The following is a 24,539-nucleotide window of genomic DNA, read 5'->3' as shown; positions in this document are numbered from 1 at the left end:
ATTATTATTATTGTCATTCATCTTTTCGTGAAGCCACACATCTTTCTGTTCATTTCTTGGGTTATGCCTCTTCAATTATACTCAAGGTAAATCAGTTTACAAAGCTATTAATTAGTACTTGTTTGTTCAAAGAAGGTTGTATATGTTAACAATAACACTGAATAATCAATTACTATTTGATCGCTAATTAAAATTTTCTATGCAGAGAATAATTTAGTCAAGCATGTATGTCTTTCCTTTCAAAATGCATGCAGCGAATCCTCAGTGGTGTCTTGAAAGGGAAACATTTCCAGGAGGTTGTGGTGACCGAGGTACGGTGCCGGAAGCATGCCAAAGGGTTGCTGATGTTTAGCTAAGGACAAAAGGATTGCAGAAGATTACACATTCACTAACTCCTAACTCCTAACTCCTAATGTCTAGCTAAAGTTAATTGCTTAGGAGAATGTTTAGGGGATGATTCCTTCCCAGATCAAATCTATGCTTGCATAAATCTTAGCACTTGTTGTGCACCTTTTTACTTTATAAACATTCTGTAAACAATACAAAAACATACAGTAGATAAACATCAATACCACTTTCTCTTTTTGTCTAAATCTTGCATACTCTCATTGGATTTGTCAGGATGCCTTGATACTGAGTGCCATAATGTCCACGAGCTTATTGGAGCTCAAATTGCTTCTCATCAAACCTTATATGATGTTTGGCAAGTGTTGGAATAAAATCTTTGCCTCGCAATCTAAAGCTCGTGTTACTCATCTTAGCTCTCAACTCTTCACTCTCCGCAATAGTTCTCAATCAGCCACTGATTTTTTCTTCAACATCAGAAAGATTTCTGATGAAATAGCCATTACTAGCCAACCTTTATCATCTGATGATACAATCACTTATCTTCTTGCTGGACTTGGACATGATTACGACTCTTTGGTCACCATTGTCACTGCCCGACAGGATTTAATTACTTTAGAGGAACTATACTCATTAATGTTAATTACTGAGTCTAGAATCATTGCCAACAATATTGCATCCTTTATTAGCAATAATTCTGCAAATCTTTCTACTCGTCAACACAATTCTTTTCAACCTCGCAGTCGTGGAGACTTTCGAGGACGAGGGTGTGGTTATCACGGTACTCATTACTCTAACACCAATGCCCGAGGTCAATTCAACAGAGATCCCATCTACTGTCAGCTTTGTGATAAATTAGGCCACACTGCCAAGACTTGCTACTCTAGGTCTGATGTCTTTGACACCAATCAACCATCTGATAACAATATTCCAGGTATGATAGTAGCAACGAATTAACCTGCAGACCCTGTGTGGCATCCAGTCACTGGTGCAACACATCATCTTACCAATGACTTAACCAATCTCAACCTCAAGCATGATGATTATGATGGAACAGAACACATTCAAGTTGGTAATAGTGCAGGTCTACGAATTACTAAAACTAGTTCTTCCATTTTATCAAGTTCTTCTAAATCCTTTGTTTTGCAAAAACAACTTCTAGTTCCTAACATTACAAAAACCCTCTTGTCTGTTCATCAATTTTGTAGAGATAACAATGTTTATTTTGAGTTTTATTATAATTTTTTTCTGATCAAGGATTACTTGGAAACATCCTTAACAAAGATCCACTTAACAATTACTATTAGAAAATTGATAAATACAAATAAAAATATCGACAGAATATTTTCGACGGTAGATTATAGTAAATTTTATCAACGGAATATTCTATCACTATATTCGTCGTTAAACACCGATGGAACTATTCTCTCAATATATATTAAGAGAATTACAGTGAGAAAAGAAGGAATTAATAAAATAAAAAGCACGATGACATGTCATTTATACAAACGTCATTACCAACAGTATTAAATACCGTCGGTAAATTATTCTCTTCTCTCTGACATTGTTCATTATGTTAATTACAAAGGGTATCACCAAGAGATAAATTATGTCGATATATTTCAGAGAGCTCTGGAATTGTTCACTTCTTAATTGTACTATTAATTATTGTTCTTTACAGAAAAAATCAACGACGGCCTGAAAAGTTGTTGGTGATATTAGGAGGGTTTTTGAAAAAAAATTATTAAATTAAATATTACAAACAGAATCACCGACGGATTGAAAAGTTGTTTGTAATATTTAGGTGGTTTCTGAAAATTTTTGATTAAATTAAAAATTTTAATTAAATATTATAAATAGAATCACTAACGGATTGAAAAGTCATTAGTGATATTTGCGAGGTTTCTAAAAAATTTTAATTAAATTGAAAATTTAAATTAAATAATACCAACAGAATCATAGACGGAATGGTTAAAAATATTAATATTTAATTATTCATCAGTAAAAACATAAGTAAAATGCCCTAATAAAAAAACTAAAATCCCTCATTTTATAACAAATACGCTTCTTCTTCTTCTTCTTCCCTTATGTACATAACACTAATATCCCTTTTTTTTTCTTTTTGTTGTCTCCTCAACTCCTTCTCCTCTCCTCTCCTCTCTTCTCTTATCTTCTCTTCTCTTATCTTCTCTTCTCTTATCTTCTCTTTCACGTGCAAGTATGTCTTCTCCTCTCATCTTCTTTTTTCTTCTCAGTTTTTTTTAATTAACATACTTTATAAATTTGTGTTTTCTTTTATCTTCTCAGCTTCACTCACAATCAAATTAAGGTAAGATTTTTTTTCTTCTCTTTTTTGCGTTTTTTTTTTTTGCATTATATTTGTTTTTTATTTTATTTTTAATTTTTTATATTCATAATAATTGTATGAATGTTGTTGTAAGATTTGTTTTCATATGAGATCAATTTTGTTGGATTTTAGTTGGATTTTTTTTAATTATGTTGTTCAATTTCAAATAAAATAATTTATTTGTTACTGGATTATGGGTTCTGGAATAGGTTTTCTAGGTTAGGTAAAAATATTTTTTAGTTATTGTTGTTTATTTGTTATTGTTGTTTATTTTTTTAGTATTATTGAGTATTACTATTTTTCTAGTTCAATTAAATAGATTTTTAAAAAATATATTTTTAAATAATTATTAAAGGTATTACCGACTGATGTTGAAAAAAAAAACTGCAAATTCCATTATATGTGTGTGTGTGTGTGTGTGTGTGTGTGTGTGTGTGTGTGTGTGTGTGTGTGTGTGTGTGTGTGTGTTTAGAAACTCATCATCTAGTTCACCCTTAAGTAATAGTTTGGTCAATCCTGTGTCAACCCCAAAAGTCCTCGTCCGAACAACAAGCATTCAGGACCAAGTGTCAACCCATAACCTAGACATCTCGAACCAAATATTGGTATAAATCCTAAGCACCTAAGTAATAGTCTTGACTGAAAGCTAGACACCTCGGATTTGGTCTGAGATTGAATCTCAGTGCGTCCATTCTCATTTCCCGACTCTGAACCCAATTTCATTCCCAAAACATATGCTGATTATGTGAGAGAGGGTGCTTGGTGCCATTAAAAGTTTAAGGTTTAATGCTTTTGAAAAATCAAGAACACAAAGATACCAAACACCACTTAACAAACTACTGAACTGGTTTTGAAAACCTTTTTTTTTTTTTTCAAAACTTGTTTTCGATTTTTGTTTCAGTACAAAATCAATATCATATGGATATATATTAAAGAAAATAAATTTCAAATCTTAGAGCTAGTGATTTATGAAGGGTTAATTTCAATATATTTCTTGAGATTTAAGGCAATTCTGGTTTTTTCCTCTAAGGTGTCCATTATATCAATGTCCCCCTTAAAGTTTTAATATTGAATTAATTAATAAAAAAATTTATTCCCTAAAGTTTTAAAATATTATCAAATAAATCCTTTTGTAAATAATTTAACGAGATAAAATCTTCTAATTTTAACTATTAAAATTAATTTTTCTTGTTTATTTATTTTTTATTTTGACAAAACCATAATTTTTTTATTAACAATATATATGATTATTTGAACACAAACTTAAAGTAATTAAAACAAAAATTTAAGAACTCAAATGATTTAAATTCAGTAGGAAAAAATGATATTTTTAGCCTAAACTCCCTTTTCATTACTCGTTAATTTCTTTTAATCAAAAGCATGGATTTTCAAAAAAAACCTTATCATAATCATAATCTGTAAAGCATTTTTAAATCAAGAAATAGGATATAATGTTTCAATTATTTTTTAGTGACCATATAAAAATTGAAGAATAATTAATTCTAGAAAATAATATAAAAATTTATAATAAAAAAATATATAGTTTATCCTCATTGAATATTCATGTGTAATTTGTTTAAAAACTTGTGAATTTTAGTTTCATATATAATTATAAGAAGTATTATATTAAAAAATAGACCAAATCTTATTTAAAAAGCATGAGATGATTGAATAATTTTTTAAATATATTATAATTATTTATCTATGTAGGATTTTATTTAGATATAAAAAGGAGAAAAAATAGAAGTTATAATAGAATAAAGCTTAGGCCTGCATAGACTTTTGAACCCAAGCCATAAATTTTTTTAAAAGGCACTGAATGACATGTTATCCTCTACAATAATTTTTAATTATAAAAGATTATTGAAAATCAAGTGAGTTTTTGAATCCAAACTCAAAAATTTTAACATTTTTTCATTTAAAAATATGAAAAAATAAAATTCTACAAACCTCATTTAAAACCACAAAACACATTTTAATTGACATAAAAACTTAAAATCAAATCAAATCAAAAACAAATTCAAGCTTGGATTTACTTTTTCCAACATCATTAAATATAAAACCACTTTTATGAAGTTTTTCTCTTAAAGAAGATTTTATAGACATCAAATTCAAAGTTATTGAGAGATGAAATTTGGTTACTCAAGAGTTTTCTCTCTTTGTTCCCTTTTTTAATGACTTTCTTTTTCTTTCCTCAACAACTATAAACTAAAAATAAAAAATAATAAAGTTTTATGATAGAAATATAAAATTAATAAAATGCAGGGATTAAAGTGTAAAATGTCACACAATTTTTTTTTTGTTAATATCAATTCTGTTCTTTTAATATATTTTTTTAATTTAACCTCATACTTGTATTTGATAATATCAATATTTAGTGTAATTTAGTACACTCTATGTCATATGGCACATGCAAGATAATACAATGCAAAAAAAAGTCAACACATAAAATCATGAAAATATAAATTAGAAGGACTGAAATATAAATAAATAAAGTTTAAAAATTGAAGTAAAAAGAAACTCATAAATCTAAAAGGAAAGTTTAGATATAAACAATGGGGTGAACAATTTAATGTAAGATGATGAACAATAAAACATTAGTTAATAATATCTTCTTTTTTTATTACTAATACTTTTAAAATTAGGTAAACTATATTTTTATCCTTAAAAATTTCTCAAAGTTTCTTATGATTTTCGATACATTTCAAGGTTAACCAATAACTTACAAAAACAAATTTGTTTTTTCCTTTTTACTATATTATTATTATTATTATTTTCTATCATTTTCATCTCAAGCTTGTCCAATAAGTACATTATAATATCTCATATAAACCTAAAAATAATTCAAAAAGAAAATTAAAAAAGAAGGCTATTTAATAGTCAGGGGTTTCATTGAAACTCTTGGAAACCAGAAGGGTACTATTAGAAAAGTATAAACTGCTGGGGTACATTGATGAATCTACAGGGGAAAATAAAGTTTAATTAGGAAGTAAAAAGTCAAAAAGAACCCCACCATCCAGTTTCATAACAGGCCAAGGCAAATTCTCTATATAAAAGATACGCAGCTCAGAGACGTTAGAGCAAGACCCAAGACTCTCCAACAACAACAACTATAAAAAGTCGTTTCCTTTGCCTCTTCCTCGCTCTGCTCTTAACCCATTTCTTCTTTTTCTCAAAACCCTGCTACCTCCCATAAAGAATTTTGAAGAAACCCATTTCTTAACCTTTGAAAGACCTCTCAAAATTAAGTCTTGATTATTGGGAATTGCAATGGAATAGAAAAAATCGCATCTTTCATGTGATTCTTCTTGTTATGGAATATGAAGTTTCAGACAGTAGTGGTATGTTCTTTTGTTTCCTTCTCTCAGTTTTGTTTTATTTTTCTTTCCCTGAATTGCTTTTTTCACCTTGTATGCAACATGAAGTTTGTTGTTTTATTAGTTTTATTCAATCTCTCTTCTTGTTTCTTTTCAAAGAATTATGTGGGTTTGCTTTTTGTGATCTAGGGTTTTAAATTTCATAAATTTAATAGGGGTATTGGTTTTATGGCGAGTCTGTGATATGGAGGAAGTTTGGGACGTGGGTTTTGGAGGAATTAGGGTTTAGAGTTTGAATGTGGAATAGTGTTTTCATTTTGGAGATTTAGTTGAATTTTGACTCTGTGATTATTTTTTGGAAGGCAATTAGCATCAGAATTTGATTCTGGTTTCTGTTTCACTTGATTTAGATTGTGCCAGTTTTACTTGCTGCCAAATGTCATTGAATATGTAATAATGTGCTTGTAGAATTTTAAGTGGAAGAAACAAATTCGTATTTACATCACACAATGTTTTGAGCTTCAATGTGATTCTGTGCATGTGAAGCTGATATGTTGCATGAAGATTGGATTAGGAATTATAGAATTATGGATGTTTAGTGGAAGAATTTGCGGAAAATGCAGGTACTGATGATGATCTCCCGCCCTCAAATCAAAATAGACTTGTAAGACGAGGAAGAGCTCCAGGAAGTGGGCAATCTGCTGTGATTTCTGCAACATATTCTAGAGTGCAAGCTGACATGGAGGCCCAAATTCATCATCTCGAACAAGAAGCATATAGGGCTGTACTTCGTGCTTTTAAGGCTCAGTCTGATCAACTTTCTTGGGTATTGACTTTCTCTGTTGGTGTATCTTCTTATACTTGAGGATTAATTTTTTGTCCATATCATAAGAAGGGGGAAACGTTCTTATATCTGATAAGATTTAGATGTTCCGCAATGTCTTTTTTTTCAGGATAAGGAGGGTTTGATTACAGAACTTAGGAAAGAGCTCAGGGTGTCAGATGATGAACACAGAGAGATCTTAACATTGGTCAATAGAGACGATATCATTCAAAGGATAAGGTTTGCATGCTCTATGAGTTTTCTAAAACTTGATTATCAGTATAACTTGTATGGAATGGCTAAAGTCTTGGTAATGGTATAGGGAGTGGAGAGAGGCAGGTGGCCAGCAAGTTCCCAGGTTCATTGCTTCACAGTCTGTTCATGATGTTTTGTCCAGTCCCACTGTTTCTGCATCCCGTAAAAAACAGAAGACTTCCCTGGTGGTATTTTCTCTAGTATTTCATGCAATGACAGTCTTTGTAACCTTCATCAATACCTTGATCCATGCATTCATCATCTTCAGCTGCAAACTGAAAAGCTGCTAATCCATAGTAGAAAACCTAGTTCTGTGCGCTGACTTTTTGTGATATAACTTTAAAAATGCATTGTCTTCACTTGCATTTCCTCCTCCCATTTTCTTTTGCTGGGTCAACCATACCTTAATATATCCTTTATTTAATTTTGTGCAGTACCCCACTGGTCCTCCCAGAAATCAACATTTCAACAACCATGGTTCTGCCTATGATGATAAGGAAATTGGAAAAGAAGTGTGGACAAGATGGCCTGAGGACAACAACTTCTACAAGGCTGTCATAACTAGATATAACCCTGCTGAGGTATGTTTGAGGTTTTAAAAGGCATGTTTGATATTTCTTGTTGAGTCAAATCATAGAATGAAGCAATGGCGGTTACAAGTAAAAGATATTTTTAGCATGTTCTGAAACCAATGGCCTGCTCAAGATTTTACTTCTTTTGCAGCTGTGAAAGTCTCCCCTTGTGAAGAAACATGACCTCTTTATCTCTGTTTCAATATTCATGTTTCTGTTGTTAAAAGGCTCTTTGTTTTATATTTCTGTCACAATATTCTGTTAATTTGTATGTTGAAAACAACATAGATACTTTCTTGTTATGGTTCCCTGGATGTTCACTGTTTTTAGTAAGTTCTTTAGGTGGTGGATGTTCAGCTGTAGTGACTTAGATTTTGATAATTTGCAGGCTCGACATGCTCTGGTCTATGATATGAATACTGAAAATGAGACATGGGAATGGGTTGATCTCAATGAGGTAAGTTTATAGTATTTCATGAGCTAAAATACTTATCCTCCTACGTAGCCGCCACCTTTTTGCAGCAGCCATTTTACACAAAGATGATAGAATTTGTAAATCTGTATGACTGCCAAGATTATTTTCACACGCATGTAAAATGTGCACTTTGTAACTCCCTGCAGTGTGCACCCACAGACACATGCAGAGAAAAAGAAAAAAACCAATTCTGAGTTTGGAATCGTGTTATGGGATTGGTATGGCTGGTGAACAATGAGTCTAGCAGTAGGTTGAAGATGGGGCTGTTGGTGCATGGTTTTGTAGTTTTTCTTTAAAAGTAAGTTGCGTACTCTTTTAGAGAGAGATTTTCTGCTGATCACGTATTGAATGTATTCAACCCCCATCTCTATCTCTGTTTGCACGATGTTGTTTTGGTTGATTTAGGGATCTTAGGTATCTTTATTAACCTTGAGCCATGTTTTAGAGCTGAAGGTTTGGATGGGGTCGGTATGGGTGGTGTTACCTTCCAGTCTGTTGAGGGGGGGAGAAGATGAATTATTTATTATCTTCTGATTCCCAATAATTGCTTGTATAATGTTCCAATATTTGTATTCTGAAAGTTTTTTGGAAATCGCTAAGTGATAGAATTGTAATTTGGTTTGATGTTCATACCATATAAATAAAAAAACTGAAAGAGAGGTTTGGGTGTGGCTTCCATCTGTATATCCATGTTATCTTTACTCTCTTAAAAAAGGAATGGTCTCCTGTTCTTTTTACAGATGGCTCCTGAGGACCTTCGTTGGGAAGTTGAAGATCCTGGAATTTCTCATGGCAGGCCAGGCCATGTAATGAAAAAATCTATGAGCCATGGTGGTCTTATTTCAAGTTCTGTAAGAGGGAGGGGATCCACTAAGGATCAATCAAAAAGGGAATTTTTTCGAATGCAGAATGGTATTGCAAGGAAACTTTCTGACAATATTGAATTACTCAACACAGAGTCCCTAGTTAAGGAGGTGTGTGAAATAGCTTGGAATTTGTTACATTTATTATGTGTAAACATTACCTTGTTCATTTGTCGTTGAAACCTTAAACAGGTGGAGAGGGTTTTTGGTGTCAGCTATCCTGATCCTCTTGAGCTTGAGAAGGCCAAAAAAATGTTAAAAGTAAGACAATTTGTATATCATGCTGAGTGCAGACTAACTGTTGGTTTTTTAGAACGGCAGACTTGACTGGTATTTTAATGCAGGAGCATGAACAAGCACTTGTTGATGCAATTGCAAGGCTCGCAGATGCATCTGACGGAGAAAGTGGTAATAAATATGTTTACATTTTAGATATTTTTGCATCTTGCTGCATATTTTGTTTCTTTGGAGCTGGCAGTATCCTGTGTTTAAGTGAATAGTTTCACTGGGGGCTAATAGAAATTATTGTTTTCTTGCATCTAGGAAAACATTTAATTTTTCCTTCGCTTTTTGGGTGATTAAATGTGGAATATGAATAGATATACTCCACTTAATTGCTATCCACTCGTTCTATGCTTCATAAATTAAAGACGCGGTGTCCAATTCTCAAGGAAATAACATCAGGGGGGTACCAGTATTTTTTTTTGTTTTTGGATTGCTGGAAATAAAATTGAAAGAGCAGTTAAAACCTACTTGGTGTCTAAAGCACTTGCCAATGGAAGGCTTTGCTTGGACTCGTCAGCTAATTACAAGTAAAACTATAATGAAGCAGCTGACAAGTAGTTTGCCCTCCTAAGGATTATTCATGTTCGTTTCTCTAAAATTCTTGCACCTTTTTCCCCTCAAATCAGATGGAGATCCACGATTCTTGCATGGGCAAGCAATGGAGGAGCAGGAATGAGGTCGATGAAACCAGCTAACGTTGGAGGCTCGTAGTAAGAATTGGCCTAATAGCACTTAGAAGTGTTTATTGAGTAGCATTGAATTACTTCAAACAGCAAGACTACAATTTTTTTTCCCCTCCTGAATCCATTTATTTTTGTTGGATTTTATCCTTTTTATCCAAGTGGTCTTCTTGATATTCATTTTATGCACACTTGGAGCCTTTTAATTGAAAGAGTTAATTGTTTCAACCTTCATCCAAAGAGCAGTCACGTCCTTGTAAAATAATGCATGGCAGCCGATGACATATAACTTTGTAAAGATTTTCTTCTTGATGATACTGTGGCTACCTTTTCTAATAGCATGGGGTGGGGTTAAACCACCATTAATGTTATTCTTGCCCCCCCCCCCAAAAAAAAAAAAAAAGATATAAAGGAACAGTACGTGTCATCTCCCGCCCTACCCTACCCTCACTTTTCTTATTTCATCTATTTTCAGTTGGCCAGCCAACAAGTTACCATCCATATAATTTGCCCACTATTTAACCATCGTGTTTCTTTGATTGATCTCGCAATAAAGATCACCCTTAAAAGAGTTTAAAGCCCTGGAGGATTGCAACCGGAGGAACGGAATGGCAGAATATATGGAGGCAACAGCAATGGCGCTTCAGCGGTCATTGCTTGAATTGAAAAAATCAAGACTCGTTGTAGAAAGTATAGCTACAGGCTCAGTTTTGTGCTTAATGCTAGGAATATGAAATTTTCGTTGTTTAATCTTCATTTTAAAGTTTTGTAAAATAAGCTTCTTCTTTGCTTGCATTGATACATGAAATAAAAAAAACAAAAGAAGTCCAGATCTTGTTTTCTTAATAGCCAATATGGTTGAATGAAAAACGTTGATAAGCTTGATTCTGCAATCATAATTTTCATCAAGCTTTCTACAAAAAAAAAAAAAAAAAAAAGATATTTTTTTAATGTAAGATTAATTAAGAACAAAATATATCAATAAAATTTTAAGTATCATCAAATTGCCGAATAACGATAATAGAGTACTTGGATGACTTAAGCTATTGTTGATGCGGTAACCGTCGTTGACGTACTTGTGCCCGATGATCTTTCTATTTTCTTTTTCTTTTTCTTTTTTTTTGTATTCGTAAATCCCCTTATGCTCCACTTTGGACAAAACAAACTGGTGGGGAAAGTGGTGTGTTTCCATGAGGGGTTGTTGTGTTGGGAAAGTGGCGTGGCTGGTGTGAATTTTGTCGATTTTGCCACTTTATGTGGCGTCTTTCCCAACTACATGCTTCTATGCATGGGGATATATGAATTCTTGTTATTTTTTCTTCATTGTGAAGTTTTGTAAAATAAGCTCCCTCTTTTCTTCTTTTGATAAATGAAAAGAAATAAAAAGTCCATGTCTTGTTTCTTAATAGCCAATATGGTTGAATGAACAACGTTGATGAGCATATTTCTAAAGGTTTTTTGTTTTCCCTTGTTCGTTGGGAGGCGTAATTGACCTTAAGCTAGACAATGCTTAGAAGTTTTCTCAAGTTCCATACTTTTGTCATACCCCAACCTCCCAAACCAGTTTTGATTACGGATGCATCTGTACTGCAGCACTAAAGCACAGCAGTGAGTGATGAGGTGGTGTAGCTCTTGTAGTCTTGTGGTTCCTTGGATGGGCTTGAAGATCCTTGCATGAAGAGGTATGCCATCTGGGTATGGTAGGATGCGATATTCAATGACGAAACGAAGGGGGGGGGGGAAACCCAGAACAAACACTCAATGGCTGTTCACACAAAAGGAACGGGATTGATGCCAAGGGTTGAAGAAACTGATGATGATGATGATGATGATGTTAGAGGGGTGATAGAGATTGAAGATGATGATGCTAATAGGTTGCAGAATGCAGAGATTGAGATGGTAGGACTAAGATACAAGAGTAAAGCAGCAAACAGCTCATCGGGAATCTTGTAGGGATTTTGAATGCATTCAATCATTCAGTTGATTAGCATGAAGCCTTAACATACATCATTTGAAATCATTGGTTTTCTCGACAGGCAGCAGTAGAATTCACAAATTCACAGAAAGAGAGGCCAAAAAACTTATTGTATTATATATATCACACTAAATAAATGAAAGCAATACCAGAATATGTGTGTTAATGTTGGCATATAACAGAAAAAACCAACCTATTAATGGGGTGTATGAAATAAAACCCAGGGAGTAAGTAAATCATACTTCGATGGAAAAGAACACTGGAAGAGTACAAAAGAATTGCTTAATTAAATATCTATAGGAAAACCCCGCCAAACCTCTGTGTAGAATGTAGATTATTATCTAAAGAAAAACAATATTATATATTTAGATGCCAAACCTTTGTTGCAGCCCAAGATTGAAGAAGCTGCTGTTCCCCATAAAAAACAAGGCAAGAACAGCCAGCAGTGTGATAAGGGCCCACATCCATGTTTGCATCTTTCTCTTACCCTTGTTGCGAAGAGGCAGAGGCATAGATTTTGCCTTTGTTTGCTTTTGAGGCCTCTTTGCCACAGTCACAGGCTTCTCGGTTCTTTCAGACTCATTGGTTTCAGTTGGAGTTTCAGAACTAGGAGCAGACTCAACCTCATCGATATCTTTAGTATCCTCTGCGGCTGCCTTCCTTTTTTCCTTCTTCTTTGCCTTCTTCTCCTTTTCCTACATTAATGTATAGTTCCCCAGCCAATTAATTCACAAGACTGAACAGCCAAAAGACTAAATTCTGACATGCAATATATCTGATGGCAGAGAAACAGGGAAAATAGCTAAAATACAAAATTTAACACTAACAAATTTTGGCCAAATATTTGCAAGGTTGGAATGACATCGATAGTACCACACTCAATATAGGAATATGTTCGGAATTTACCTTCTCTTTCTGCTCAGCTTCCCTTTGTGCTCTTAGCGAAGCCCTGGCCTGGGCCTTTTCTGCATTTCGTTTTTTCCTCTCCATTGCCTCTTTTGCTTTGGCCTTCTCCTCCAATCTCCGTTGCTCCTTTAACATGGCTGCTTCCTTTTCCTTCCTCAATTCCTCTATCTTCCTGGCTAACTCAACTTCCTCCTTTGTAAGCTTATTCTCTTGCCTTGATTCTTCCTCCTTCGTAAGCTTATTCTCCTCTTGTCTTGATTCTTCAATCTGATCTCTTCCAGAAACAGTTGGCAAACCATTCTCCAAGGAAGCAGGTTTTGCCTGCCTTTTAGTTTTAACAGTCTGATTCTTTTTGTCCCCAAGCTTTGCTGTGGATTTTTCATCTATCCTTTGGGTCTCCACAGGTGTAACTGGCTTTTCTACTTCAAGAGCAGGAGCTGATGGTGCAACATTGTGTTTGGTCACTCTTTGACTAACAACATTTGGAATAATGGGTGGCTGTTCATCAGGGCCCAGTGCACGACCATCCAATGTCCGCAGTCTCCTTAATGTATTCCTCATGTTGGAACTCATGTACTCTTTCCGGAACTCGTCATTGTTATTCCATAATTCCATAACTCTCTCCACCTAAATTGTAGATTATTAAGTCAAAACATGGCTGAGAATAGAAAAGAAAAGGAACAAAAGAAAAAGTAAACTGCATTTACTCACTTGGTTAGCACAATGACGTTGAAGTTCCTCTTTATCTCCCTTCAATGCCAAATTAGTTGCTGCTGTTAAATCATCTTTGTACTTGTAAAAAAATTTACTCTGCGAATTCAAGGGAAATGTAGTTTTAGTCTATTCATTTTGCGTAATTTGACTATCTTTGCTTCAGACACAAACCTAAAATTATTATTTGCAGCAGGCATTTAAAAAAGGAAGTAGGGAGAGATTTGAAGAATAAAACATATCAAACTGTGTTCCCCTATGTATAAAACTAGTATGCAGTGGGAATAACGAAGAAGGAGGAAACACCAGTGACATACAATTCAGAAGTCATAGCACATAGAACACTGTTAGCAAAAGTTTCATTGCCTCATCAACTCCAGATCCTTTGTAGTTAAATTTATTCCCTATAATGCTTCCTTATCTATGTTCAACCAAAAACTCAATTAAAGTCTTAATCACCTTGTGCTCGCCTACTGACACCAACTCAATAGAAAAAATTATATCAACATTCATGACTTTATAACAGAATATTCAAGGTATTGTGATTGTCATTATTTTTTTTCTTAAATCACCACAGCAGAAACGATTCCAGTTTTATCAAAAGTTCTTAACCTAAAAAATTCAAAATATGCACATTCAAACAATATAGTAGCATACCTTTTCATATAATTGTTTCCTCAAACTCTGCAAATGCACAAATGCTTCTTGTCGTATATCATTAGCAGCTCTATGCTGAAATAGCAATTGATTTATCTTCTCATGTTCATCATTATATTTCTTCTTAGCATCTTCAGTGACTGCTTCAGCTTTGAGAAGGCTGTCTCTCAATACATCTGCTTCTTTCCTCAAAGACTGTATGCAAATAAACAATTCAACAAGTTAACCATGCTACTTCAATAATAAAAGACCTGTCTGTGTGACTAATAAAGTGAAGAAAAAAAAAGCAATTGATTATTAGGTTTCTGGAACACAAATTGTCTTGGAGTCAGTATTCCACTTCCACTACAATCAGTAGAAGACAGCAGTCAACTGGTACTGCACCTGGCAGAAATGACCCTAGCTAAGTAAATGACCCTAGCTACCGCAAATAGTACCTTTAAGCGCTCTTCACTTTGATCTTTCTGATCCATAGCCTGCTGAACTTCATCCTGGCTGCCCATATTAGAAGAGAACTGCTCTCGAATTTGCTTCAACTGCTTGATATCACGAATGAACTGCTTTTCTTCCTTCAAAGGCAGGGTTTCATGTTGTATCTTGTGTTCCATAGAGCGTATCTGTTTGCAGCCAGTTAAGTGCCAAAATAGGAGCACATTTCATTGTTTCAAAAGCATTTTAGAATAACTTTTGAACTTATGTGTTAAGAAACTGGAAAAAAATATTAAAAAAACAAATATGAAACATGCATACCCTGCCATCAATTTCCTCAATTTCAAGGGCATTCCTCGTTCTGTTAATTATATATTGAACAGAATCTATTTCCTTCCGCTTGGCCTTAAGCAAGTCACGTGCAGCTTTCTCTTCTGATCTGGCATCTAAAAAGCTATCTTCATACTCTTTACGCTTGGCCTAACAGGGAAACATTTCACCAATCATGTTGACAGAAAATAATTAAAATATTTCAGATGTATAATGGAGCATTTGGAAAAAAAAAATCTAACCTTTATTATTTGGATTTGAGCTTGAATAGCATCCCGGATTTTACTCTTCTCCTCAACTTGAAATTTAGCATCTTCAACCTTCTCTCTTAAATTTCTTTCATCAAATCTTGGAACCTTAATTATGTAGAATGGCCCTTTCCCCAGCTCAGCAACAACATATTGCTCATCAGAGGTAACAACCGCAGAGTCTTCCGAAGTAGGTTTGGGAGTTTCATTCTTACTAACCTCACCCTCAAGCTGAGACACAAGGCCATCTCTGTTGGGCACTTCTTCCCTTGCTGCAGTTGATATATTTTCAACTTCTGAGTCTGCTTGAACTTCAATTTTGGGCATGTAGCTTTCATTCCCAGTTGAATCACATTTAAAGGTTTCTCCATCTGGATTGTCAATGGAAACAGAAGTTCTGTTGCTATCACCTTCGTTCACTGCTTCTGTGACTTCAGATTCTACATCCACATTACCGATTGACAAAATAGATACTTTCTCATCAGATTCAACGGAATGGGAACTAGCCCCAATATCTAGCTTCACATCATTAGCATGGCCACTTGGTGCAACAAGGACATTCTCAACTTCAGCCTCTACTTTTGAATCATCAACAGGATGAGAATCAGCACTTTCACCTATGTTATCAACCTTGGTCTCTGTTCTTACAATATCACATAACTTGGAATCTTCTACTGGACAAGAATCCTCAATTCTGACAATTGGTTCTGCTCCAATATCATTGATAGGAGAAACTGGGAAACTTTCACTACTTTCAACAGGTGCTTCCTCGAGAACGGCAGGGGAGGACACTTCTGTGCTGATTTCTAAGGTATGGTTTTGCTCGGGTGTATGAACAAAGTCATTAACAAGAACAGTTTGTGAAGCACTTTCCTGGCTAGTAAGCAAACCTCCTTTTTCATGAATATCAAGGCCATTAGCATCTGGCACTTCTGATTGCACAGCATCCATAAGGATGTGACTTGTTTCATCTCCTGTTGTACCATTATCACTAGAAATTGGAAAACTCTGACCAGTTTCAGCATCAGAAGTTGCTACAAGTTCAACATTTTCAGAAGAGCTCTTAGATATATTTTGTTTGGCATCAACCAGGTCATCAACAACCTGAGTTTCTGCAGCAGTATCTTGAGCATGACCAGCAGGCAAGCCATCTCTATTTTCATCAGATGTAGGGCCTTCAGCAGATTCTGCTTCCAATTTTTCATCAGCCATGACTGGACATGGAGCTGTTTCCAGATTCTGCTTGAGGGGATCCCCAGACTCCTCCACAGAATCTTCCAGAGGAAGATCCTTGATGAATTCTGGCAGTTCCTTCTCCTGGTTCAAATCCAAACTATTACAGACACCATTGATAACTAAATCCTGAGAATCTTCAATTTCTTCTACATGGATGGCCGAGTCCAATTTGCTTTCCTCCTCTACCTTCTCCACATCATTGCTAGATTGTTTTGGCTTGAATTCAGTAACATCATCATTATTCATCAATTCCTTCAGTTCCTTCTCTTGATCTGAGGCTAGAATATTATGAGCAGCATTGCTAACTACAGCCTGAGAATCTTCAGAACCCAATTTGCTTTCCTCAACCTTCTCGTCATCATTCCTAGACTGACTGGGCTCAGATTCAGCAACATCTTCAGTGGTGATCAATTCTGCCAGGTCCCTCTGCTGATCCAAATCCAAATCATTACGAACACCATTGATAGCTACAGCCTGAGAATCTTCATGTTCTTTTATGTCAACGGTCGAATTCAATTTGCTTTCCTCCTCAACCATCTCCTCATCATTAGTTGACCGATTTAGCTCAGATTCAGCAACATGCACACTAGTGTCTTGCGATTCCTGAGCTTCTGCCAGGTCCCTCTGCTGATCCAAATCCAAATCATTATGAACACTATTGATAGCTACAGCCTGAGAATCTTCATGCTCTTTTATGTCAATGGTCGAATTCAATTTGCTTTCCTCCTCAACCATCTCCTCATCATTATTTGACTGATTTAGCTCAGATTCGGCAACATGCACACTAGTGTCTTGCAATTCCTGAGCTTCTGCCAGGTCCCTCTGCTGATCCAAATCCAAATCATTATGAACACCATTGATAGCTACAGCCTGAGAATCTTCATGTTCTTTTATGTCAATTGTCGAATTCAATTTGCTTTCCTCCTCAACCATCTCCTCATCATTATTTGACTGATTTAGCTCAGATTCGGCAACATGCACACTAGTGTCTTGCGATTCCTGAGCTTCTGTCAGGTCCCTCTGCTGATCCAAATCCAAATCATTATGAACACTATTGATAGCTACAGCCTGAGAATCTTCATGCTCTTTTATGTCAATGGTCGAATTCAATTTGCTTTCCTCCTCAACCATCTCCTCATCATTATTTGACCGATTTAGCTCAGATTCGGCAACATGCACACTAGTGTCTTGCGATTCCTGAGCTTCTGCCAGGTCCCTCTGCTGATCCAAATCCAAATCATTATGAACACCATTGATAGCTACAGCCTGCGAATCTTCATGTTCTTTTATGTCAATTGTCGAATTCAATTTGCTTTCCTCCTCAACCATCACCTCATCATTATTTGACTGATTTAGCTCAGATTCAGCAACATGCACACTTGTGTCTTGCGATTCCTGAGCTTCTGCCACTTTTCAGGCAGAAAGTTCAAGTAAAGAACACAAATTAGTTCGAAAGATATAAAACATCACTTCAAAGGAACAAAAAAAAGCCCCATGGTGAAAATAAAAACCTATCAAAGTGAAATGGGAACAGTTTAGTAGCGGGAGCATATGTGGATTCTAGATGTTCGAAAAAGGCATCAATTTCTTAATTGTTTTATTGCAAGTACAGTCTTTATTCATTGCTTATGGTTTAGACAATCATTTCAGGACATCGATAAGTTACCTGCATTTGAGAGTTCAGCATGATTAATTAACTCCTTTTTGTTCCCTTCTACATCATGATCTTCTGGTATCTCCGCCAACTTTTCCTCCCTCCCCTTCTCAACAGCCTGTTTTAAAATATAAAATACGAGTTTAAGAGAAGCATCTAGTTAATAGTAATGTAAGTTTATCAGCATATGGAAAAAAAGAGAACAAAAGGAAAGTGTAAAAGTAACAGAACAGATCGCATCCTCATTACTCAGCCATACAGCACGGATACAAAAGGCACACTCATAGGTTACAAACCTACAATACCGCTACCTAGATACTCAGCCCAAAAACAGCTCGGAAGTTGGAATCCAAGATCCTGAACGACACCTCTGATTCAGAGTAAAGAAAAGGAACGAACAGACCCGGACTCTAAATGGACGAGCCTTGAACCCCTATTCGACATGCTTGATTATTCAAACCATCAACCTTTTTCCATTAGCGACCACATTACAATTAAAAAAAAAATTGTTTTACAATTAATCCAAAGAAGCCAGAAAAATCAATAAACACAGCCAAGCCAGTCTAATGGACGTAAAATTCGAATAATAAGAAAAGCAAAGCCCTTGCCTGAAGATCTTCTTCTTTCTGGATCGGATCGTCGTCGTCACGGAACCCAGTAATGGACTCGGATTCGACACGATCAGCCTTCAATTCTCCAACCTGATCAGCTACAGAGTCTTCGGCACAGACAGGATCAGGGCCATGATGATCATTAACCTTGCCATTCCCATTACAATCAACGCGAGCGGATTCTTCAGGCTGATCCAATACAGATATCTTCTCCTCTATTTGATTCACATTCAAATCCGCCGACATTGCACCCTCTACTACTGTTAAAACAAAATAAAAGATGAATAGACGAATCAAGTATTCAGATCAGAGAAAGAAAGAGATAGATCTCGGCCGGCGAGATATTGTGAGAGCAGAGTCAGTCACCGGAGCGGTAGAGTCGGTGGTTGGAGATGGGAGCGGAAGAATGTGGAAATGGAGAAGGGAGAAAGAGAGCTGAGAAGCGGAGGAGTGTTTGTGCTGTGGTGGTATTTGAGAACGAGAAGAAGGATTAGATCTTAAGATTTACTATTTATTACTACGGTCATATATTTATAAATAGTAAATAAAGAGCCTAAAAATATCATTTAAAATGGATCAAAACCAGCTGTGTGGCTGGCTGGGAAGAAGGCAGCCACAGCCACAGCCACCTCTCTCTTCTAATATATAATGTTCCTCCAAGCTCAGTATCATTCTTCATTTTTTTTTTTTCACAGTTTATTAAAAAAATACCAAAAAAAAGCGAGGATTAAGAGGATCGATCTTGTAATTGCGAGAAATTCTTGTAATCTAATAATCTTGAAGATGACGATGTGATGATAGCCTTGTACTATCTACTGCCTGCCCTATGTTAAGCAATCAATTAATCAAATCAAATGATAAAATAAAAGTTTCCAGAAGGCGAGGCGAGGGCTTACGAGAGCGTCCCTCCTAATCCGAACGAAAAAGAGAGGTCAACGTCAAATGTACAAACGCGTGAAGGGAGGAGAAGGGCCTCTTCTCCATTTTAGATTGTTTTTAAGTGCTCCTACGGGACAGTGACAGACAGATATAGCGTTCCAAGTTGTATTTTTTTATAAATAATATTATTTTTAAAAACTTTATTCTTCACATTAATTCTTAAAATAATCTAAAAATATTTTAAAAATAAATTTAAACTTTAAATAAATAATATTTTAACCATAATATCAAACGTTCTATTTATTTATTAATTTATCAAGACTGGAAAAAAAAAAAACCATGGCTGAATTAAACCTAGGAGTGTGGGTGGAGGGGACCATCCTCTTATCTTTTTCTGTTTAATAAAATTTATTCTATTTCTTGACTCTGTTCGGGTGATGGTTTGGATGAATCAATTTAGATTAGCTCAAAATAATATTATTAAATTAAATAAAAAAAAGTTTTAAAAGGAATGGTTTTAAAAAAATAAAAAATAAATAAATCATATTATATTATTTTTTATCTAATTTAATATAAAATCTAGCTCAAATTAGACCGGAAATCAATGCATATTCATGCTGGTCCAAAGGTTTTGTTTCTTTTTTTTTTTTCTTTTTCCTTCTCTTGTGTGTGATTATTACAGGTACTCTTCTATGTGGGATCCACCTCGGTAATTACCTATTATCTCACAATTATGTGGTAAATGCACCGGGGGGGTCCTTGCCATTGTTAAAATTACGTTTCAAACCATATTTCGTGATAAATTAAATGTTTTTTATTAAAAAATATATTTTTATATTTTTAAATCATGTATTGTTATTTAAAATAACTTTAAAAAAATAAAAATATATATATATATATTATTTTAATATATCTTAAAATAAAAATCATCCAAATTTGTGTGGCGTGGAGCATTTGCGTCAATCAAAGCTCGTTGTACGCACGCAAATTATACACAAGCAGTCCATTTTGCTCGTGGTATTTTAAAAAAAGAAAAAAAAAACATTGAATCTGATCTATGACAGCTTGTGAACGACAATCAAACGGATGAATGTTCATAGGCAGTGCTGAAAACGACATTTACCTAAGATTGAGACTCGTAAGTACATTGTTCAGGATGGGAATCGCATGTTTACTCCATCAACACGAAGCAGCCTCGCAAGAAAAAACTGGCTGTTGAAGTTTTCAAGGAATTTCTTTGAAGGGTTCAACTTATCTGTATGCATGCTTTTTTACTCTTTGCCAATTTGGCAAGTGGAAGTCGACCTCTCTTTGGAAGGCTGTTCTAGCCTTCTAGGGCGAGCTGTTTTAGCCTTTTAGGGCGGTCTCAGCTAGGAGGCTGGGGCAAATAGTAGTGGACACCACCTCCCCATCTCTGATCTCTACGCCTGCAAGTACAATGGCCCATGAATTCTAGCTTTCCCTAGCATTTCATCACCCTATACACAGTAACAAGCTGTGAATATTCTCTCAGTTGCCTTGAAGACTTCGACAGGAGGGCGAGGGCAAGGGCAACGAATAATCAATCATATCTTATTATCTATTTATTCAAACCTCATCTTCATCGAGCATTGCACTTTACAGAAGAGAGATGCATTGAATGTGTCCCTCCCCTCGGGCTTTCACTTTAGATCGATGTTCCCTCAAATATCCAAATCAACTGATTTGATATCTCTCATGTTATGTTATAACGTATAATAAAACCTTTTACATTTCTAACGAGTGATAAAATTCTCTTTGTTTATTATAACAATTCCCCACTTGACTTGTAATATTAGATTTTATCATGTTTCATGTATAAAAAAAATATTTTTTAATTTAAATCTCTTTTTAGTGTAAGTATTTTAAGATTCTAAAGAAATCATGACGGCAAAAAGCTCAAATTATGATTTTATTTAATAGAATTGAAAATACCATACACGTGATCTAATTAATCTTCAACAAAAGTTCACAATTAATTTAGCACTAATATAATATTGTGCTACTTCCTGAATTCATGAATGTTTATAAATTTTTCCAAACTTTTGCTCAAGCGGCACCATTTTCTATGTTCATATAGATGGAACTTCCTTCTCACATGAAGATTTCATTAAAAGTATTAACAACTCATCCTTCCATTTAATTTGAATACTAAGTTTGTAAATATTGATTTTATACATAAATTAGTATACTTCAAGTTCAATAGATTGTGAAAATATATAATCCGGATGTAAATTATTATCTTTTTTGTCACGCTTGCTTCTTCTAAGTTCAATAGATGATCCATTTGAATTTTTTTTATTTCTATAACTTGGATCAAAATCCACATGATTTGTTAAATTTATTTCAATTTCAGAGTTATTGATTCGATCACTAATTGAATTGCATTCGGTTTGAAATTTATTTTTCATAAACTCAACATCTATGGATTCACAATTACATTAAAACTTGAATCTAATATTCTATGTGATTTTGAATGTTCAGCATAGCTAATAAAATTACCTCTTAGGATCTGGAACTCTATAAAAGACAAGGAAGCTCAAACTCTAAGATAATTTAAGTTTGGTTTTCTTTTCTTCCATAATTCATCTGGATAAACTTTTAATTTTCTAGAAGGAATTATATTATGTTTATGATAAGTAGTGAACAAAGCTTTCCCCTCACAAACTAGTATGTAACTTGGAATTCACTAACATAAAGTTAAGCATATGAATAAGTGTTCTATTCTTTCTTTCCATCAAATCATTTTGTTAAGATGTATATGGAGCACTAGTTTGATATGTGATTTCATTTTCTTCAAAAAATAAAGAAAAATCCATGGAAAAATACTCACCACCTTTATAACTCTTTAGAATTTGATTTTTCTTCCCCTTTTGGTTTTCAACTTCTAATTTATAATTCTTAAACATTTGAAAAGCTAGGTCTTTATATTTCATTAAATAAACATTTGAATAGTCATGAATAAAAGTTATAAAATATATATTTCCTCTCCTAGTTAATATGTCATTCAATTCACATATATCAGAATGCACACAAGTTCTAATAAATTTATATTTCTTTCAACTTTAGAAAAAGTCTTTCTAGTCATATTTGCTTGAATACAAATTTCACATGTTTTTTTATCTTTAATTTTATAAGAAATTAAATCATGCTTAGCCATATATTTTAATGATCTAAAACTAACATGTGTCAAACGATCATGTCATAAAGATAAAGATAACTTGGTCATATAAATAGAAACATTAACTTTATTATTAATAATGAGTTTGAACATTTCATCAAATGAGCATCTCTTCCTTACAAATAGTCTATTTTTTAACAAAATAATTTTATTAGACTCTAAAACAACAAATTTAAAGATGCAAGATTTTTTCTTATACTAGTACTTGTAAGACATTCACTAATAACAATTTCTTTTTAGAAGTAAAATTTAGTTAACACTTCATTTTCTCATCACCTTTGCTACATTATAATTTCCTGTTAAAACTTCTTGTTCATTTTTTATAACTTCATAATCTTTAAAGTAATTTTTATTGTTGTATACATGGATAGTTGCACTATAATCATACCATCAGTCATTAGATATGATACTTGCAACCTTATGGAGCTCATTAACCATTCCAATATGCGGATTTGAAACCATTGCAACCAACTCAATTTCATGTTCAATTATATTTGCATTATTGGAGTTCTAAACATTGCAAGAATCTTCTTATTTTTTGTTTCTTTCAAAAGTTGCACTCACGTTTGTAGTGCTCTTTCTTGCCATAATTGTAATAGATCTTTCTCTTTTCTTTTTTAATTGTTTGGGTTGCCTAGATTTTTAAAGTTCTTTGTTGCCTCGAAAAATTTCCTCTTGTTTCCAACATTTTTATTTTGAACATTCTGATTTACTTCAACATAATTCATTTTTGTTGCAGATTCAGTGGTGAATTTCTTTATATAAATTATGGTTTCCTTTTCAATACGCAAATGTTTTTGAATGTTTTCAAGAGAAAATTTTTCTATGATATATAATAACTTCTTCCTGTAATCATTCCAATTATAAGGAAGTTTTGCAATTATTCCTTTAACTAGTAATGTTTCAGGAACTTCTACTTTCAAGCCTTTAAGTTTAGAAACCAAGACTTGTAGTTCATGGACTTGATCAATAACATAGACATTATCAATCATTGAAAATTTAAAATATTTCATGATAAGAAATTTATTCACACCTTGTTTTTCGGTGTTGTATTTATATTCTAGTAACTTCTAGATTTCCTATGAAAACTATTTAGATGTAAAAAGATCATACAGATAATCTGACAGATTATTGAGGATGTGGCATCAACACAACATCTCATCTTCATCTTGTTAATTTCTCATTATTTGCCTTTAATTTATCATTGTTTTCAATTTATATGCAAAAATTTCAAGTAGATTTTGATCAAGGATGTAGAAGAATTTACAGCACTCAATAGGAACATTATCTTGTCTTTCCAATGAACAAGATTTGTTCCATCAAAACAATTCAACTTCACAAACTCTTAATTCACCGTAATTTTGGACTCTATTGCATATTAATACCTTTAAATTTATTAAGTCAATGGGTATAACATGCAGGCTTTGAGGCGTAAAGATACACCTGCAAGAGACAACAAAGCCTTAAAACTTGTAGATAATAACTTCTATAAGCTTCTTAAGAATTTGTATTTCATCTATGATAAACTTAAATAAAGAATTTATAGAGAAAAAAAAAGATTGTTTTTTAAATTGATTTGTATCGATATCAAGCTGATATTTATAAGGAAACTAATATAATTTCATATCAATATATTTATATAATTTAAAAGCATATCTTTTAAGATGAATATATTTATAGAATTCAAAAATAAACTCTTTAAATAAATTAATTGAATAATTTGACAACAGATGTAATGTATA

General features: G+C 33.9%; 2 protein-coding genes across 6 annotated transcripts; one reads left to right on the top strand and one right to left on the bottom strand.

The window, feature by feature from the left end:
• Positions 1-5,736: 5,736 nt before the first annotated feature.
• LOC133690251 (protein EMSY-LIKE 1-like) lies at positions 5,737-10,808 on the top strand. 2 transcript variants are annotated; one of them, XM_062110480.1, is made up of 11 exons: positions 5,737-6,033; positions 6,633-6,835; positions 6,963-7,072; positions 7,155-7,275; positions 7,522-7,668; positions 8,048-8,116; positions 8,875-9,108; positions 9,190-9,258; positions 9,342-9,405; positions 9,909-9,992; positions 10,519-10,808. In XM_062110480.1, exons 1-10 carry the CDS (start codon positions 6,006-6,008, stop codon positions 9,956-9,958), a joined length of 1,095 nt encoding a protein of 364 aa, XP_061966464.1. In that variant the 5' UTR covers positions 5,737-6,005; the 3' UTR covers positions 9,959-9,992; positions 10,519-10,808. The 2 variants fall into 2 exon arrangements, with proteins under 2 accessions (XP_061966464.1, XP_061966463.1); XM_062110479.1 differs by lacking the exon at positions 10,519-10,808 and having other exon boundaries at positions 5,738-6,033; positions 9,909-10,196.
• A 1,224-nt stretch (positions 10,809-12,032) lies between these two features.
• On the bottom strand, positions 12,033-19,487 carry LOC133689371 (uncharacterized). 4 transcript variants are annotated; one of them, XM_062109210.1, is made up of 10 exons: positions 19,086-19,485; positions 18,717-18,979; positions 18,121-18,226; positions 15,213-17,863; positions 14,962-15,120; positions 14,649-14,828; positions 14,212-14,406; positions 13,555-13,653; positions 12,844-13,470; positions 12,033-12,632 (listed from the first exon to the last, which is right to left on the bottom strand). In XM_062109210.1, the coding sequence occupies exons 2-10, from the start codon at positions 18,963-18,965 to the stop codon at positions 12,303-12,305; spliced, it is 4,596 nt and encodes a 1,531-aa protein (XP_061965194.1). In that variant the 5' UTR covers positions 18,966-18,979; positions 19,086-19,485; the 3' UTR covers positions 12,033-12,302. The 4 variants fall into 4 exon arrangements, with proteins under 4 accessions (XP_061965194.1, XP_061965195.1, XP_061965196.1 ...); XM_062109211.1 differs by having other exon boundaries at positions 18,717-18,976; XM_062109212.1 differs by having other exon boundaries at positions 15,213-17,857; positions 18,717-19,487.
• Between the last annotated feature and the right edge of the window lie 5,052 nt (positions 19,488-24,539).

Source organism: Populus nigra, chromosome 3 (assembly GCF_951802175.1).
Source record: "Populus nigra chromosome 3, ddPopNigr1.1, whole genome shotgun sequence".
Taxonomy (NCBI): domain Eukaryota; kingdom Viridiplantae; phylum Streptophyta; class Magnoliopsida; order Malpighiales; family Salicaceae; genus Populus; species Populus nigra.
The sequence above is the reverse complement of the archived record's forward strand: the minus strand, read 5'-3'. Positions and strand labels throughout refer to the sequence as shown.